The following is a 19802-nucleotide window of genomic DNA, read 5'->3' as shown; positions in this document are numbered from 1 at the left end:
GATTTCAAAGAAATCCTAGCAGCTGACAAGGATCAGCAAGTTTATCACAAAAGAAGAAGATAGCTTTCTTTAGTTTTTTCTTTTGGTTTTGTTTTCTTTGGTTTGGGTCTCCTTAACCCAGCGGATTGTGTCAAAATTAAAAATATATATATATATCAAATTTAAACATGTGCATCACACATGTGTTTCGGCTAATAAGTTATAACTAAAACAGTTTATTTCTTTAACTAAAAGAATTTGGCGACCTTTTTCATTGAGGTATAGTGACTTTTTTTTTGGTCTTTGGATGTAATTTTTTAAGTATCATTTTTGAATTGGGGTAATGTAAAATTATGATAGTATCGGGTAATTGATGAAACCCTTATATAGGATCATGAGAATCAAGGAAGATAAGTTGTTGTTGTTTTGATATCTTATCCTCTTTGGTTACCTTTTTGAATTGGAAGGACAGATTGGGACCATATGTACAATGTTCATCTATTTTAGAACAACTCTTCAAACACGCTATGTGACTGTCTATGTTTTGACGTCTGCTATGTTTTAAAGCTTCAATTATAATTTGATGATGATGGTGGTCGTACTACAAAAAGATGCAAGCATTTGAAGGGAACCACACTGTTGTTGACATTGTACATTATAAATTCTCTCCTTGACCAATGTACTTTATTTCGGATGACCGATGTTGCAGACATGCAGTCTTATCTCAGGTTTATTCAAAATTTTGATTATCCCTCTATGAGTTTGGAGATACGAAAAACATCAAAGTGTTTACCAATACTAGATATTCATAAAAAAAAAGTGGTTAATTTTTGTAAATTTTTCAAGATGAATTTTTCAGAAAGTACATGATTATGTTTTTTTTTTTTTTAAGACTGTTAACTAAGAGCAAGGCTGCTAACGGAGGGTGCTAGGTTCAGTGGGTGTGTACCAAGCCAAGGTAAAACTTGTTTTGTCCTATATGAAAACCAGTTTTGTCTTATCTTGATTTTAGTATACCCCCACTTCATCCGATACCCCTATTAGCAATCTTGACTAAGAGAGAGCTCATTTAGTGAACTAGAGCTTCGAGTGTTTACATCAAAAAACACAACTTTGCGAGGCATCTCATTTCAAATGACTCAAATTCGCATTTGGTTAGTAGTCAATAATTTTACAAATTTTTCTGGAAAACAAGATATTCTTGAAGCAGTCCAAAATTTGATGCCATACAAGTAACAACTTTTTGGTTAACATAAATTAATTGTAGCTGACATTGTACATATTTATAATTCTTATCCAGTTTTCTCCAGCACCTTGTGTCATTTCTTAGTTCTCCTCCCCAATTCGGATGTACACGGGTGCCCAGTTTTAACACAAAATTGATTAAAAAGACCAAAATCAATAATTTCTGAGTAAAAAGGACAGTTAGATTTTGATACTGTTTAAATGGACAAAAATGTAAAAATAGTCAGGATGTAAACGGTTTCATCCTGCCTATTTTCAAATATTTTTTCTTATTTCTAATTTACATCAGGATGCATCAAGTTTCATCCTTACTATTTTTTAAGTTTAAGTCAGGATGAACCAGTTTCATCCTTGCTATTTTTTTTGTCTCCATTTCCTTCAAACTATTTTTTACTCATCCATTTGAACCGTATTTTAAAAATATTTGTACAAATGACCCATTTTCCGTAAAAATAACCAGTTGAAATATTTAACAACAGTTTGGTTTCACGAAACTTTAAGGTCCAATCAGTACAATTTATCAATTCACTGCACTTATAATTCAAAAAACAAAAATGGACTCACTGTACATGTAATATCCATATGCTTCCCATCAAAAAATAAATAAATAAATCCATATGCTTTGTCACATGCAAATATGAATGCGGCCCAATCTTGTGAAGACCCAAAAAATTGACGTTTTCACGCTACCAAATTTAACCCATTTTTTTTTTTGGTGAGTATTCACACTATCTTGTATTCACACTATCTTGAAGAGCGAAAATGTGATGATGCAAAAGCTGTTTATTTATCAAATGATTTACAACTCAGGGAGTCGAAATTTTTTTCTGTTTTATTTTTCATTTGAGGACACATCCTAACACCTTACCGAAGAGTTTAAAATCTTGATTTCTATGTTTGAGATATTAATATTGTTCCACTATCAGGCATCCAGTGCAAAAAAAATTATCAACGCGGCAAATGGGAATCTCAAGAAAAAAAATTCAAGATAGAGTACAACCTGTACGTCAACTATTGGCAACCTCATCTACAAAGAAATTTTAACCATAGCCCAGAACTGATGAAGTAGAAGAAAGAAAACAAATAAAAGAAAGGCAAAGGCGCATAGAAACAAAGATACTCCATGCAAACAAACTAAGTAGATGTAAAAAAGGAAAAATAAGCAAATGGAAATAAAAAATAAGGATCCATCATTTGTATGAGCAAGAGGACCTGGAGTTTCTAACCATAGGGTGAAGGGGCAGAAACAATGTTGGATTGAGCCATTCAGTATCTAACCAGAGATAAAATAAAAGTAGCGATCTTCGGTGCACCATTCAGTCCCCGAAGGGTTGGGCAAAGTACCTAGGAGATAGGGGATCATCCGGAATCTGAAGTGGCTCCAGTATCAATGATCTCTCTGAAAAACAGCATATGAAGATACAGAGAAATTAACATGGCTAAGAGATTACTATATTATTTGCTCAAAGATATGACAAGAAAACAGATTAAAAAACCTCGTAGAGAAAAATGGACTTAAGAAGCTTAAAAAAAAAATCCTTAAAAAGAGAGAAATTCAAATCACAATTAAGTTGTACCACATCCTTAAAAAAATGAAATGAAAAATTGGATCAGCATTCAGCAATGACCGATGGTTCTTGAATAAGAAGCTTTAGATTCTTCGTGTGCTCCCTGCAAAACTCCCTGCAAAAAAGAGTAAAATATCACCAACTACAAAGAAGTAGACCTTCGTATTGTGGAAGTTTACCAATGCGCCTTTTCTGCATAATAAATACTGAATTTGCATTCATGGTTTGTACAATTATGAACAAATGCCATGAGATGTCATTAGGGGAATTTCGCACTTACATTGTACTCCAATTCCTCATTCAACTGTTAAAAAATATAAATGTACGTGAGAAACACATTAAGACCATGAAACTAAACATCCTTGCCACATATGATATATACATAGACAGTGATACTTGCTTCCCAAGAAGAAACCATGTTTTGGTGTTCTTGACTTGTTTGGGATGTCAGAGATGATGATAAGCAGCATGTTTGACCGTGATAAGCCTCTTTTCGCCAAGACTCTCTCTTCTCATGTCTGTATTCTTTGTTCAATTGAGTAAGTTTGCTAACAAACCCAGAGCTATTAACTTTCTGTTGGAGACACCATTGGCATTCTTGACTGTGTGTTGGACAGTTTTTATCACCATTTTCATAGAGGCAGGAGCGCATATATCACAGCAAAAACAACCTTTTTACGCCAAGTCGACACTGCATAAACCAAAAATCAAAAAGCAATTAGAATGCAAGTTGACAAAACCACAGAAAATCCATGTATATTTCAGTAATGATTATTAAAACGGAAAAATGAGGAAGAATACTTGTATGCAACGACAACGTTGGTCTTACATTTTATCAAGCCGTTAAATCTATACCCATTGTATGCACCGACCACACCCATCTTAGGCTCAATGAAGTTGTTGTACCATTTCCTTTAAAAACTCAGCAGATACCCATACATCTTCTCCTCAACCTCTATTCGCAAATGAAGATGGTTCGTATAAGCTACTTACTGTATAAGCTACTTACTAATAGCTAATAATGGTCAACAACAACAGAATACTTGCAAGAGTTATATATTGAGGTCAGCAGAAAATAAGGAAATGGTGTACCTTGTGGAGATTGTGCAGTCCGACAGACAGATAAATAAATAAAAAAGAAAAAAAACGATAAGCCCTGTTAGAATTTGTTTTAATAAAAACCCATGGTTCTAGCTGTAAACAAAAACGATAATGTCCATTATAATTTCAAAAAAAAAAAAAAAAAAAAAAAAGACTAAACATCATTCAAGTTGATAATGTAAAACTGGTGGTGAAGGCGGAGTATGCTCTCACTACAAGACTTTTGGACACTATGATGCCAAGTGTAGCTTAATGGCAAAGCCTAAGGAAATCGCCTTGCATCTGATTCCATCTTTGAGTAATTCAGAAGATGTAGTCGCTCAAAGAAATGCAGAGCTTAATGGTGGTATTGGAAGAGATGGGACCTCAAAAGAGTCTGCACAAGAGGCAAATCAAGCTTCGAATGCATCTGTTTTAGACGGGACCACGAGAGTTGATGGCAATGTCCAGCAAAAAGAGTTAGAGTTACAACCAGTTGAAGAAGAATGGGTAGACATATCTAAAAGAAAGAAGAACACAAGTAGAACAGAAGATGAGCTCCCTGCCGAGAAAATTCGTCTTTCAAACCCTTTCAGCATCTTAGACACTATCTCTGATATAGTTCGAATTGAGGTAAGTAATAAAGAAAACGATGGTATCAATGCTAATGTCACTGAGTCTACTGATGCGTGTCGTAACCACAACAAATTAATTAATATTTTTCCACCAAATTAACAAGTAATATAATGTAGTCAAGTTCGTTCCCACGAGGAGCAAGAGGTTTTAGTTATTTAGTTGTCATAAAAAAGGGGATTGCTTTTAAATTTTAAAAACAAAATAAAGTAAATAAAGCAATTAAAAGTTTAAGTTGAAATCAATAAGAGAGATTAGATCAAGGAATCCTTCTTCATTGAAAAACAATGATTCAAGGTATGTTCTTTTCCACTTTTTATTAGTCACAGATTATCACCAACCGTAGGTAAAGCAGCTAGCTCAGTGCTAAACCCCTAATCCCTAGTATCTCCGGATACGGAAGTTCTCAACTACCGGATTCTATTCACCAAACCACCTAGTAGCCTAGTTAGCAATTCGGGATTCGGCAAACGTACGGAACGGCAAACGTACGAGTATTATACGGTTTTGTAAAATCCAGATTCGGTCCAAAATTCGGTCAACAGGACGTGATTCGTCATTAATTCGGAACGGCATACGTACGTGTATAATTCGATTTATAAATGTGAGTTCGGCTCTGAAAATTCGGTATCTATATATAACAAATAATTTGTATTTATAAGGTCATAGACCAATTTTTATGCAAATGTGTGAGTTATTTAAGGAAAAATAAACTCAATATGATGATATTAATAATATATACAACATTAGTTATCCAAAAGGACGTCGTATGCTGGTTTAGATGCTTGGTTAGTGCGTTTGAGATCTCTCTCACCTTCACCTTCACCTTCAAATCTCTTCAGTCGTTTTTGTTTCATAAAAATTACAACACGTCTAATATTCGGTCGTGTATGTTCGGGAGGCAGTAAACCCAAAAAGTGGAGTCTTTTGAAAAGTAAAAGCTAAAGAATTTATGGCGAATTAAGCGGACGTATCATTCGGGATACGTAAAATTCGTGAACGATTCGCGAATAATCCGGGAATGCCACATAATACGTGACTTGGGTTCGGAGTTGCAAACGTACGCGAATAAGACGGTAAAATTCGTGATACGGAAAAATTCGCGAATGATTCGCGAATCATTCGCGAACTTACTAACTAGGCCTAGTAGTAGCTCACTCAAGATGTAATTTAGTTAAACACATTAAGATTTATGAATTTATTAGGTTGATATCAGTAGTTAGACTCTTAGCTCAAGGTCAACTTGCTAACGTTGTTTCCATACACAATTGCTTCACGGAATCCCTCCGCAAGATCTCGTGTTTGCTACTTATGTAAAGAGTCAAGAAACGATTACTTATCCCCTAACTTTCAATAGCTTTAGATCAATTAACAAATCAATTTAGTTGGCCATCTAAACAATCTATCAATCAACCATGAATGTATAAACATTCCTATTAGTAAAAACAAACGATAATCATATGAAAAACTTCAAAGTAGATTTAAAAACAAAACTCAAAACATGTTAATAACTAGGAATTCATCCTCAATCAATAAGAAAATTAGCTACTCATGTTTTTGAAATTCACATAAATAATTAAAGGGGGAATTTTTAAAGTTCACACAAATAATTAAAAGAATAATTTTGAAAGCAAGCAAAAACACAAGTGTTGTGTGTGTAGAGAGGTGTAGAGGTGTAGAAGTGTAGAGAACTCCTTTTTTTATAGGCTTCAATGCTCTCCAATCCTTGTACAAAAAGAATCCTCATTCCATAATAACACCACTTTCCCAATTTGAGCCTAATTCTCCAAATCTTCCAACTTTCCATCAAACTTCCAAATTTAAGTATTCACACCCATGAGAAGAATCCACACAAAAATCTGTAATTTTGGTCGTCTGCAAAAATTTATCGGGATAACCGGAATTTGGACGGAAAAGTCATTGTCGACCACCTGAGTTCTGTCGTCGTCTACCTGAGTCAAACTAACAGTCTTTCTGAGTCGCCGTCATCTTTAGCGGTACGACTGACGGCGCCGTTATCTGTTCAACTCACCTGGATCACTGAATTGACTCGCCTGAATCGGAACTCGGTCGAGTATTGTCTGTTTTCAGGACTTTCTCAGGCCAAGTTCAGGCCTTTCTTTCCCTGTAACAAAACCTGTAAACACCTATCATACATCTAGTTTAGCGGTTCACTCAACACAATTGCCTCCATTAATTCAACCCAGTTGTTGTAGTTAAACTGCAATTCAACAGCTTTTATCAGCTCAGCTCATCGAGACCAAATCAATAGCACCACCAACACCATCACTGACCCAAGTCTCAATCGAAATCATCAAATTGATTATAACCCACTGCTAACTTCCTGAGCTTCCTTTCAATTTCACTCTCAAGAGCATCGATTTCTTCTTCTTAGCAGCATCAATTCTACCCAATAGCAACAGGAAACCAACTTCGACATACCCATCTTCAATTCAATAGCAGCAGGTTCATCACGGTCTTCAATTTCTTGTACTTCATTGAACCCATCTTCTCAGATATCGAAACTCATAATCTCCTTACCATTTCAGACAACAGCAACAACAAATCTTTGGCATCTTCTCTGGATCTCAAAACAGCTAGTACCCTTTCTGAGATCGACAACAGCACTGCTTATGCCGTGAATTTCATCCTCTTTCTCGCGGAATCAATTCAAGCCCCATCTGTATTTCATATTCCACCAACAGCACCATCAAACCCAACCTTCAGTTCATCTTATCAATTCCATAAGGCAATAGATCTTCACAGCAAACCTCAATCTCATCACAGATCTCCTCCTTCAGCATCAGGTTCATCTTCTTCTCTCAATCGGACAGCAGCAACTTCAACCACCAAACCCTCAAATTCCATCTCTGATTCAATATCTCAAAACATCAACCCATGAAAATCAACATCAAATCGAACCCAGACTTCATTTCTTCGACCACCACAGGTTCATCTCAATCTCATCTTTAATCTCTCAATTTCTCGATCCATTATGAACATCATTTCGATCTCGATTTTAACTGTTGTCGCTGCTGCTCTTCATTCTCATTTCTTCCCAATTTCAGATGTTAAAACGAATGAATGAGAGAAACTCAATTTTAGGGTTATAAAAGTGGGACAGCTATTTGCACCCACTGCTGGGATACGGCCACCCAATAGCAACTTCTTAACCACAGCTGGCATGTCTTGAGTATTCCTCCAAAAGAGAGTTGCCCCTTATCCTTGGCTTGTCTCCGAATAGTGTTCACTTATGAAATGACGATATTGACCTTTTGTCTTAAAGTGAATGATTTCTTCTGCTTTTCTTCCACATGACTCCAAAGTAGATACAAAACTCAAAACACGCGTAAAATACACAGAGAAAACATAAACAATAGATAGTTAATATGGTGTATTCCACACCTATCATCTACAAGGAAGGATACATACTTAAGGAATCTCTTTGAATTGGGTCAAGATAATCCTGAAGACTCTGCTTCTCAGAAAAAACCCCTTACAGTTATTGAAAATATCTCTGATTTGTTAGGAGATCATAGCGGAAAAGAGACAAACATTTTCTGTGAGCTAAATGATAAATATCAGAAATCTTGGAAGGATAGGGACATTGGAAAGTTATTTAGCTTGTTTGACAGTAGGAGGTATTTAGCTTTCATGCTTTTGTTTTCCTATTTCTGTTGAATATTGTTGTGGTCTGTACTTGACATAAGTGGAGCTTTGTTTCCTTTTGTACGTTTTTCATTTTATTTTTATTTTTTCTTTTTCTTTTTCTTTTTTTCTTGTTCATGATCTTCTTGATTAATGAATTTTAACCTTTTTCTTCAAAGAAAAAACAAGACTAAACATCAAAATATGAAGGCCGAATAAAAAGGAAAAATAAACACTAGTCGGTTTATTTTTTCCTTTGAATGCAGCGCTCAATAATTGCTAGTATAACTTGTTTATTCATCATGAATAAAATAGCAAAACAGAAAACAATACAGACTATCGAAGTAATTAGTGTTTTCCCACCGCAGTATAAAAACCACCTACCTAAGAATTCTAATCGCCAATAAAAAGTAAATAACCTTATGAAGGTGGAATACACTTTCCACAATCTTTAGAAAACAAACCATAACTCCAAACAAAAATTAATGTAAGCATTTATACAACAATGAGAAATTCAAGACCCACCCATCTATCAAGCAAATAAAAGTTACAGAATGTTGAAGCATTACATCACAGTTTATCGATTTCGATCAAAAATCTTCTTTTGAGCATGGTGAAATTTTTACTGATTAGGTATCAACCAAATATAATCAAATCTACGACGGGTTACTATATCTAAACATTATAAACTAAAATTGCAGGAACTTCTCTTTCATTTTACACCCACCTCTATCTCTCCTTGTACAAAGATACTTTCTTGGCGATTACAGGGAGCCTTGACAACTCTTTTGGGAGCCGTACACAATTGCAAAACATGGGTTAACATTTTCTGATGATACAAAAACATATTTATCTTAACAAAAAAAAAAATAAAAAAAAAAGTAAAAAAGAAAAAAAAAACTTTTCAAACCGATGAGATAAATTACAAAAGTAATACCAACTCAAACATGATTTTTTTTTCTTACCTTTTTTTAACAGGTTCAGTACTTGTTGCACCCCAGATTATTGCTAGCATTGTGTCATCTTATTAACCGCCATAATCTCTTTATTTATACAATTCAAATGAAAACAAAATATACACCCGGCCATATTTACCTAATATTTAACAAAACTCTTGAGCTTCTTATATTTACCTAGGTCATCATTCGAATGGAAAAACAAATATCACGACCTTGGATTCTTCATGCTATGATTTTCTTTGATTTCGTAGGTCGTACACCAATCTATAACAAAAGAAAAATAGGAGGGTAAAAATAAATAAAAACCCAAATGTAAACATAAACAAAAACATCATGATTATTTCCATAACCTCTGGTATCAGCATTCACGAGTTCCCATTGCCACAACTATATATTACACTTTCAATCGTACATGTAAAACAAATCACAAAAATATAGGAGACATCAAACCAACAAACCCTGCACCACAATTGCAAAAGAAGAAAGAAAATGCAAAACCCTAGAAGCAAAAAAAAAAAAAAAAGAACATGCAACAATGAGATTTGGCTTTTGCTTGAGTTCTTTATATAATGAATTGCCAAACCCAAAAATTCTATAAAAATAGTTTCTTATATCAATAATATCTTAAAATTTATATAACTTCCATAATAAGGGATTTGTTACAATATTTTAAAATACTACATTTACTCCTTGAGATATTTTTGTCCAAAAGACACCGAATATCTTTTACGCATTTATATCTAGTAATAATAGAAATTATTTTATTTGGTTATGTTATTGAATGAGTAACAGTATTATTAAGAAAATAATTTTATGCGAAATACTCCTAAGTTTTTTTGTTTTGTTTTTCCCATTAGCGTTTCATTTTTCTCTGTGATTTTTTGACTTTGTTTTCAATTTGTTTAATATATTTTTTTAATGATTTTCTGTTTCAAATATTTGACAGGATTAAAAATCAATGTTTTCTGGGAGGAGGACGTAATCAACGTGTAATAATCAAAACTCCGGGTACTTTTCAAATTTTAGACAATGATCTAAAGTGAAATTGTAATTAAGGTTAATTTAATTATTAGTAAGTTGGAATTGTAGTTAGGGCTAATTTGATTTTAAGAAGTGTATTTGGACATTGGACTTTTCAATTTTTAATTTCATGATTAATTTAATTTATGATGAAATCATGATGAAAAATATATATCATGATGTGATTTTGCTTTTGTGTAATTGTGACTAAATATATTTTAGTTGATATATTTATTTATTTATTTGTTAATTTTTAATATGTTGTAAAATTTTCTTAAATATTAAAATATTTTCTTATATTTTTTTAACCGAAATTTTATAAAATTACTAAAAATATAAAAACGGTGGGGGAAAGAATTAATCAGAAGCTCCGGTTAACCACAACGCTCGAAAAAACTCTGTTTTTATATAAAGAATTCAATATATTTTTTTAATGATTTTGTGTTTCAACTATTTGACGGGATTAAAAATCAATGTTTTCTGGGAGGAGGAAGTAATCAACGTGTAATAATCAAAACTCGGGGTACTTTCCTAATTTTAAACAATGATCTAAAGTGAAATTGTAATCAAGGTTAATTTAATTATTAGTAGGTTGGAATTGTAATTAGGGCTAATTTGATTTTAGGAAGTGTATTTGGACATTGGACTTTTTAATTTTTAATTGCATGATTAGTTTAATTTATGATGAAATCATGATGAAAAATATATATCATGATGTGATTTTTCTTTTGTGTAATTGTGATTAAATATATTTTAGCTGATACATTTATTTTTTTATTAGTTAATTCTTAATATTTTTTAAAATTTTCTTAGATATTAAAATATTTTCTTATATTTTTTAACCGAAATTTTATAAAATTACTAAAAATATAAATAGGTTGGGGCTAGAATTAACCAAAAGCTCCGGTGAACCACAACGCTTGAAAAAACTTTGTTTTTATGTAAAGAATATCACCTCGACCCAGTATTGTTTTTTCCATGGGATTTAAAATACGGTCCGCGAGTTATAACCCCAAAAGTGTCACTATCCATCCACAAAAAACCCGCCAAAACAAAAGTAACACAAAAATCCCAAAAAACAAAATTTTGATGAACCCAAAATTTGATTAAATCTATTTTGAAATTTGAGATTTTTGTATCAATTTTTTAAAATTTGGATTTTTGTATCAATTATTTTAAGATGGAATTTTAATGAATCCCAATATTTGAGTAGAGTTGTTGTACCACAAATTTGATTACCTTGAATTTTTATGACTAGTTTTGTTTACGATACTAGCCGACTCTAACCACTTCCTACCGTAACACTTGTTAAATGGAAATATGTGCAAATCACTTGTAAAAGTTAATCTGTTTATAAGCACTGTTTACAACTCTAAGCACTTGTAAAAGTTAATCTCTAACCAGTTTCCTCCAACAGCTTATGCCACTTCGAATTCTCCCCTTCCATTTAGATGACACGTTATCAAAACCTTTAAAATCGTAAGCCCTATGAAGCCCAACGTCGCGCGGTGACGGAGACTCCCCTCTAAATTAAAAGTGAGCATCACCCACCTCACCAAATTGGTCTAAAATTCTATCTCCTCACCAGAATTCAGAAAAATTTTCTCCTCTTCCTTCAAATTTCTAACAAATATGACGATGAAAAATAAAATAAATAAATAAATAAACACCCATAAAAAAACACCCGCAAGAAAAACAAAACTTAAAAAAAAAAAATCTCAAACAAAAACCCTAATGGTGGCACAAACATGGTGATCAAGAGGAGTCTTCAGCACAATAATCAAGCAGATAATCAGGCAAATCATACTCTTGATGGAGAAAACCCCAAAGCAAATACTCCTGTCCAGTATAATATCCCAGAAAACCCCACAGCTGCAAGAAGAGAGAGGCTTGCTAGGCTGCTCACTAAGCCATTCTATATGCAATTTCGATCTAGGAGATTAAAGCACAATGATCCAGAAAACCCCAAAGCTGCAAGAAGAAAAAGGCTTACTAGGTTACTCACAAAGCCATTCCATGTATAGTTGCGGACTAGAAGGCTTAAAAAAACTGGCCATAAAACAGACAGGGATATATTGGGTGGAGAAACTCACACAGCAGCAAGTCCTGTCAATTATAATATCCCAGAAAATTCCAGAATTGCAAGAAGACAGAGGCTAGCCAGGTTGCTCAAAAAACCATTCTATGCCCAAAAGCGGTCTATCAGGCTTCAGCACATCAACCGGGCCACAAACAGAGATATTCGTGGTGGTGAACCATCAAAAACTGTCGATTATAAATTCCCAACAAACACCACACAGAAAAAACAAGCTGTTAGAAGATTTAGACTTGCTCAGTTGTTAAGCAAACCATTCTACCATAAGACTAGAAATAAAAGGCACAAGGACATTACAAAACAAGCTGCAAAGAAAACCATTGTCCAGAGATGCAGGACACACAGGAAAAAGTTGCTAAGAAGATTACGGACTAAAAACAAACGAAAAGGTATAAAACACCCTTGATTTAACAAATGTCCCTTGATTTAACAAATGTATTAAATTTCTTAAATATTTTTTGGTTGCTAAGATATAAAATTTCTTAACAACATCAGCAAAAGACATATCTGAAAGTCCTGTGAAACGAGCAAGAACATTCGCTGCAAGTTACATGAATGGTAATGCTTTTTTTAAATGTATAATTTGAATCAATGAAATTCAAAAAAGAATCCTGAGGAATACATCATATTTTTTTTATGTTAGATTTCAAATTGACATTCAAGCCTAAATGGTGAAGTTTTCTGCATTAGGTGAAAAAGATGGCGATAATGTAGAAGACAGTCCCACAGATTATGACTCAGAAGAAGAATTTCCATATACATGCAAGTTCTTTCGATTGAATCCAAAATATATGTTCACTGCATCGCAAATAGACTCTTAACCTTATAGAAAACTGTTTATGTTGAACAGTGATGGTGTTGACAAAGCATTATATTGGAGGACCAACGACAGTATGCCCTCATTGTCAAGCAATGATGTGGGATGTGGAGAGGGTCAACAAATCCCAAAAGAAAAGCCCACCAGAATTTTCCATTTGTTGTGGAAAAGGAGCTGTCAAATTATCACTGCTTAAAGAGGCACCAGAATTTCTAAACAATCTATTGCAATATATAGGTGGGGGGCCAAAGGCGGCAAAATTTCAGAATGAACATCAGGGCACATAATTCAATGTTTGCATTTACCTCGCAAGGTGCCAAAGTGAAAAAATTATCAGAACAACGGTTCAGCGCCATGGGTATTTACAATGTATGGTCTTAATCATCACTTAATGGGATCTTTGTTGCCGCAAGATGGTACGCTACCTGCATTTTTACAGCTGTACATTATCGACATAGAAAATGAAGTCAGAAATAGGATTAATGCTATTACCAGAAAACAAAAGAGTGGAAAACAAAATGAAAATTTAGAAGTTGATTCTTCAATGACAGCCATGGACGAATATGGAAAGAAAAGCACAAAGGAATTGGATGAAAACATTGTTGCTGGATTAGTTAACATGCTGGGCACGCACAACTGGCTAAGCCAGAAATTCAGGATGTGGAGGGACAGGTACAAACAAGATGAACTAGACGATGTTGAATTTCGTCTTATTGGTACACGAAAAAGGGATGCAAGACAATACAATCTTCCAACTACATCTAAAATCGCTGGATTTGTAGTTGATGATCCAGAGTCAGATGGAAAAAGGGATATAATCATTCAGGAAAAAAATGGTTTATTGAAAGATATATCCGAGTTGCATCCAAGTTATATGGCATTGCAGTATCCATTGTTGTTTCCTTATGGTGAAGATGGTTTTCATATTGATATTCCATATGATAAGCAAACTAAGATTGTATTCAACGACGAAATAGGTGATGAAATAGGTGATGGAAAGAAGAGAAAAAACATAACTATGAGGGAATACTATGCATTCATAATACAACAAAGAGCAGGTGATGGTCAGACTCTTCTCCGTGGAGGGCGACTATTCCAACAATATGTAGTTAATGCTTATGCTACAATTGAGCAAAGCAGATTGCAGTGGGTTAAAAGCCATCAGAAGGAAATACGTTGTGATTTATATAACTGCATAAAAGAAGCGGTAAGAGCTAAATACACCAAACCAGCTAGCACAGGTCGAGTAATCTTACCATCAACTTTCACAGGCGGACCAAGATATATGATTCAGCATTACCAAGATGCCATAGCCTTATGCAGAGAGTTGGGTCCCCCTGACTTATTTATTACATTCACATGTAATCCAAATTGGCCGGAAATTGCAGAAGCTATCAAAATGTTTCCTGGACAAAAACCAAGTGAGAGACCAGACATAATAAGCCGCGTATTTCACATAAAACCCAAACAGTTAATGTCGGATTTGGTTGGAAGCAGGCATTTCGGAGAAGTGCAAGGAGGTATATTTCAAAACCATACATTTGAAAAACAAATAAAAATAAATACATGATATTATCTACTTATATTTGCTTCCTTCTAAATATTTTGTGTGGAATTGCAGCTCTCTATACTGTCGAATTTCAAAAACGAGGATTACCCCATGCACGCATATTGTTGCGGCTTTCACCTGATGAAAAGCCAAGATCCGCATCACATATTGGTTCAATTATATCCGTGGAAATTCCAAACCCAAAGGAAAACAAGGATGCCTACGATGCAGTCTGCAATTATATGCTCCATGGCCCGTGCGGACATGCAAAACCTAACTCTCCATGTATGCGCGATAAAAAGTGTACGGAGAATTTTCCAAAGAAATATAACAACAAAACATATGCTGATGATACGGGGTTTGTAATTTATAAGAGACGTCAGACATATTGGGGGACCGGAAAAGGATGGAATCAAGCTAGATAATAAATGGGTTGTGCCATACAATATGGACTTGATAATGAGATATGATGCACACATCAATGTTGAGATCTGCAACTGTAGGGGTATGACTATTAAATATTTATTCAAGTGCATCCACAAAGGAAAAGACATGATAACTGCTATTGTTGCAGTAATTCCAGCAAAAGACAAAAATTCAAGCAACATAAATAATAAAAATTCAAGCAACAATGTTGCTGTTGAAGAAATACAGAGAACAAGTAAGGACGAGGTCAATACATATCTCGAGGGTCGATACCTATCAGGATGCGAATGTATATGGAGGACGCTTAGTTTCAAAATTCATTATCGAAATCCAAGCATAGAAAGGTTACCATTACATATCGAAGGGGAACAATTAGTCTACCACAACGATACCGATGATTTGAGAGATGTTCTAGACAAGGAAGATCCAGATGCATCAAAATTCATTCAATGGATGAAAGCTAATAGAGACCATGAAGATGCAAGAAAATGGACATACAAAGAGTTTCCTAAGCATTGGAGATGGGACCAAGGGAAAAAACATGGAAAGTAAGGCAGAGGGGAACCAAAATTGGATGTATCTACTATGTCCATCCAACTGCAGGTGAGAAATACTACCTGCGTATTTTATTGAATGTGCAAAGAGGCTACCAAAATTATGACGATAATAAAACAGTGGGTGAGACAATTCATCCTACATTCAAATCCGCATGTTTGGCACTAGGATTATTGGAAGATGACGGTGAATGGCACCGAGCCATTCGGGAAGCAGCAGAAACACATACAGGCAAGAGGTTACGTGAATTGTTTGTGATAATATTGTTGAATTGCAAAGTAACAGAACCTAAAAAGGTGTGGAATGATAATTGGGATCTTTTAGCAGAAGACATTAAGTACGAAAAAATGAAGTTTTATGGAAATTCAGCACGAAACCTAAGGGATGAAGTCTTGCAAAACTATGCACTACAAGACATTGAAAAGATTTTCTGGAAACATAATCGAACCTTAAAGGAGGATGAGTTTAAGGATATACCATACCCAGACATGTCTGAATTAAAGGTTCCTAACAACACCCTGATTCATCAAGAGATGAACTATGACAGAGATATTATAATGGAAGATGCAGAGGAGTTGAAGAAGGGGTTAAATGCAAAACAAGCATTAACGTTTAATGAGATTTCAAAATCAGTTGAAGACAAGGCTGGATGGCTATTTTTTGTGTATAGAAGCGGCGGAACAGGTAAGACTTACCTTTGGAGAACCCTTACTTCTTCGCTACGGTCACAGGGTAAGATTTTGCTAGCAGTTGCTTCTTCGGGAATAGCGTCACTGCTGCTAACAGGTGGTCGTACAGCTCATTCCAGGTTCAAAATTCCGATGAAACTCAATGAAATATCGTGCTGCAATCTATTTAAGAAAACGCCCCTAGCAGAGTTATTGTGCGAAGTAGATTTGATTATATGGGATGAAGCACCAATGATATACATGTATGCACTTGAGGCAGTTCAAAGAGCTCTTGCTGATTTAATGATGGAAGCGAATAACAGTAAGTTATTATTCGGGAAAAAAACATTGGTACTTGGCGGTGATTTCCGACAAATTCTACCTGTGATTAAGGAAGGAACAAGAGAAGACATAGTAAATGCTTCTATAAGCAAATCTAGATTGTGGAAACACTTTACAGTTTTTGAACTGACAGAAAAATGAGACTATCCACCGGAGATACATCACAGGACAAAAGAGATGAAATAGAGGAGTTCGAAAAATGGATTCTTGATATTGGAAATGGTAAAGCACCAGCAATCAGCTTGGATGGATCGGAAGACAAGGATTGGATACAGATACCATCAGATTTACCGATTCACTGTAAAGAGAATCACATTCAAACAATAGTAGACACCATGTATCCAGATTTTTTGAAGAAAATGCAGGATAAGAATTACCTTGCTGAACGGAGTATACTGGCGTCCACAAATGAGTATGTTCACAAGATAACTAAACATGTCTTATCATCTGTACCAGGTAAGGAATGTTCCTATTTTACTCATCAGATCAATCTACTATTATATCTGCACTTGATATATATCATTATTCACATATTTTATCATGTATCCCAGGAAAAGAGCATACGTATTTAAGTGCAGATTCAATTGGACCAGAATCATCAGAATTTCACTCAAGTGTTGTTTTCTACGACAAAGAATTCATCAACAAGCATGAGGAATCTGGAATGGCAATCCACAAATTAACTCTAAAGGTTGGAGTACCAATTATGCTTCTGCGAAATCTTAGCAACGCGGATGGACTATGCAATGGAACAAGTTTAATTGTCACCCAATTAGGAGAAACAGTCATTGAAGCTGAAATACTCACAGGTCTAGGTACTGGAAATACAGTTTTCATACCACGGATAATTATGACTACACCTGAGACAAGTTTACTATTTATTCTACATAGAAGGAAATTTCCAGTAAGAATTTGCTATGCCATGACAATAAATAAGAGTCAGGGACAAAGCCTACTAAATGTGGGGGTTTACTTGGAAGAACCTGTTTTTTCGCATGGTCAACTTTATGTGGCGATTTCAAGAACCACTAGAAGACAAGGCTTAAAAATATTGATCAAGAAGAATGGGAAAGAACCTGACGGGTGTACACAAAATATTGTGTTTGAAGAGATATTTCAAAATATCTTAAATTAATTAGATTATTTGATTTGCTACCTGCATAATTGTTTATGGTTATTTTGATTTTGTTGAATATTTTGGGTTCAAATTACAAATTAACTCAGATTAATTAAGGCTTTCAGAGGTCTTTCTTTCATGAAATACTACGGTTAATCATGAAATACAATTAGCATATAAGGCATAGTTGTTCGAATTTAAACTGCTAACCATAACATATCACTCCAATCAGCTAATTCTGAAAATTAACAGCATAGATTTGAGCAAATCAATATATTTGCTATTATATGGATTTTAATATGATAAGTATGGATTTAAATATGATAAGTATATATTTAAGATAACTATAAATAAAATAGGTATATAACTACCCTAAAACCCTAAAATATATATATATATATAAGCATCTCATTCAGCAGCAATTAAACCATATGTTAGGTATATAGATTTTACAAAACCTCTTCTACAAGGTACCATTCTTTCTCTGTGAAATTTGTGTTTTTATTTTTTCCTCTATATATCATCTTAGTTGGTATAACAATTCAGTACTGCATGCAGGTGCAATAGAACAAAAATAATACAGATCCTGTTGGAGAAGAACATGGAAAGAATCATACCATTAGTGCAATTTAAGGAGGCTGCTCCCGATGAAAAGAAAAACATATCATTGGATATGACAGCAGAGGACTGAAGGATGAGCACACCACTAGAGATGAGGCCTACCAGAATATGTTACTGAAACAGTTTCCAGATTGGAAGACCTGTAAAGAAAAGAAAATGGATAATGAAGCAGACTTATTTTATAAAGAATGGTCTAAATCCGGCCACCAACACTGAAGAGAAGACAAAGGTTATATGGAGCCTTGGATGAAGAGGTGATGCCTGGGATGGTTGAAATCAGGCAAGCTTACAAATCACAGCAAGATGCAGATGGAGATGAACATGCGTGCCTTTCAGAAAGCAAGCTCTGATACGGTGGAATCAATGGAGGAATTAGACTAGCGTGAATATGTCTTGATATTATAGATTCAGATTTTATCTATTAGTTTGAATTATCCAACCATATGTTAAAACTTTTTCTAGAATTTAATCTCTGTCATAAATTTTTTTCTAATATGCTAAAGATTGCTAAAAAGTAGATTAAAAAACTTTTTCATAACCATGATAGACAAATCTAGGTTGATTATAACCATGATAGAGAAAAGTGGATTACAAAATTGTAATGGATACCTGATTAGAAAGAGTGAATGCGTCCAACTCTTAATTCAAAGATTCCTCGTTTCCAGCAACGATTCCATTAATCGATTAATCGAAAACCCCAAACTCGAATCCTATCGACAGTTTCAGTTATTCATTAAGAAAATAATAATAAGATTCTAAAGAAAATAGCAGACATAGATTATAACGAAATTAGGTTTAAAATTCTTACGAATTCTACAGATTTAAAAAAATCTAAAGCATTCATAAGATCAATTAGAATATTGTAATGGCTACCTGGTTATACAAAAGAGTGCATCCAATTCTTCATTCAGATCCTGTCTTGTGGATAGATTCAGTTGTTAACTCAATTTTCATTTTCAGAAATGAAAGAGGGCTTATTCTATCGAAATACGAACTTCTGAAGGAGCTTATTCTATCGAAGTAGGAACCAGTACCGGCAAAAGCCTATTCTATTTACCAAACCCGTATCCATTCCCTACACGTAAATGAAGTCATAGGCCCATAATAAAATCTATTCCATAAGCCCATTTCCAACTCGTTTACAATACAACCTAATTTTATATCACTTCAGAAAACTATGTCTGATAGCTTCCCAACTGAGTGGACGTATATCAAAACAACTCCTTCCTGCATGTATTACAAAGGTACGACAATAACTTCTTTATCGAATTTTTATTTTTAATTTTAAATCTATTTAGCATGTTTTTATCATACTCTTTGTTTGGTTATAACAGATGAGCGTGCTCTGATCCATAGATTTGTTATTTAACATAGCCGATCGAAATATTGATTTCATGGTTCCTGAAATAGATTTGCTATTTAAGAAGAAAGAAGAAAGTGAAGCCGAAGAAATATTTGTTTGTGATGCCAAAGAACTAAA

General features: G+C 34.3%; 2 protein-coding genes and 1 long non-coding RNA gene across 3 annotated transcripts; 2 read left to right on the top strand and 1 right to left on the bottom strand.

Moving 5' to 3' along the window:
- The first annotated feature begins 13411 nt into the window (after positions 1–13411).
- LOC113293999 lies at positions 13412–16725 on the top strand. Its single transcript, XM_026542435.1, has 4 exons — positions 13412–14564; positions 14666–14951; positions 15097–15567; positions 15663–16725. Exons 1-4 carry the CDS (start codon positions 13412–13414, stop codon positions 16723–16725), a joined length of 2973 nt encoding a protein of 990 aa, XP_026398220.1.
- LOC113293998 (ATP-dependent DNA helicase PIF1-like) lies at positions 16722–17719 on the top strand. Its single transcript, XM_026542434.1, has 2 exons — positions 16722–17040; positions 17136–17719. The coding sequence occupies exons 1-2, from the start codon at positions 16722–16724 to the stop codon at positions 17717–17719; spliced, it is 903 nt and encodes a 300-aa protein (XP_026398219.1).
- Positions 17720–18527: 808 nt separating this feature from the next.
- LOC113295047 lies at positions 18528–19328 on the bottom strand. Its single transcript, XR_003332766.1, has 3 exons — positions 19196–19328; positions 18932–19032; positions 18528–18668 (listed from the first exon to the last, which is right to left on the bottom strand). It is a non-coding gene; the product is annotated as an uncharacterized LOC113295047 (long non-coding RNA).
- Positions 19329–19802: the final 474 nt, after the last annotated feature.

The sequence above is a fragment of the Papaver somniferum genome, chromosome 7, assembly GCF_003573695.1.
Source record: "Papaver somniferum cultivar HN1 chromosome 7, ASM357369v1, whole genome shotgun sequence".
NCBI lineage: Eukaryota > Viridiplantae > Streptophyta > Magnoliopsida > Ranunculales > Papaveraceae > Papaver > Papaver somniferum.
Note: the sequence above shows the minus strand (reverse complement) of the source record. Positions and strands in the feature narration are given on the sequence as shown.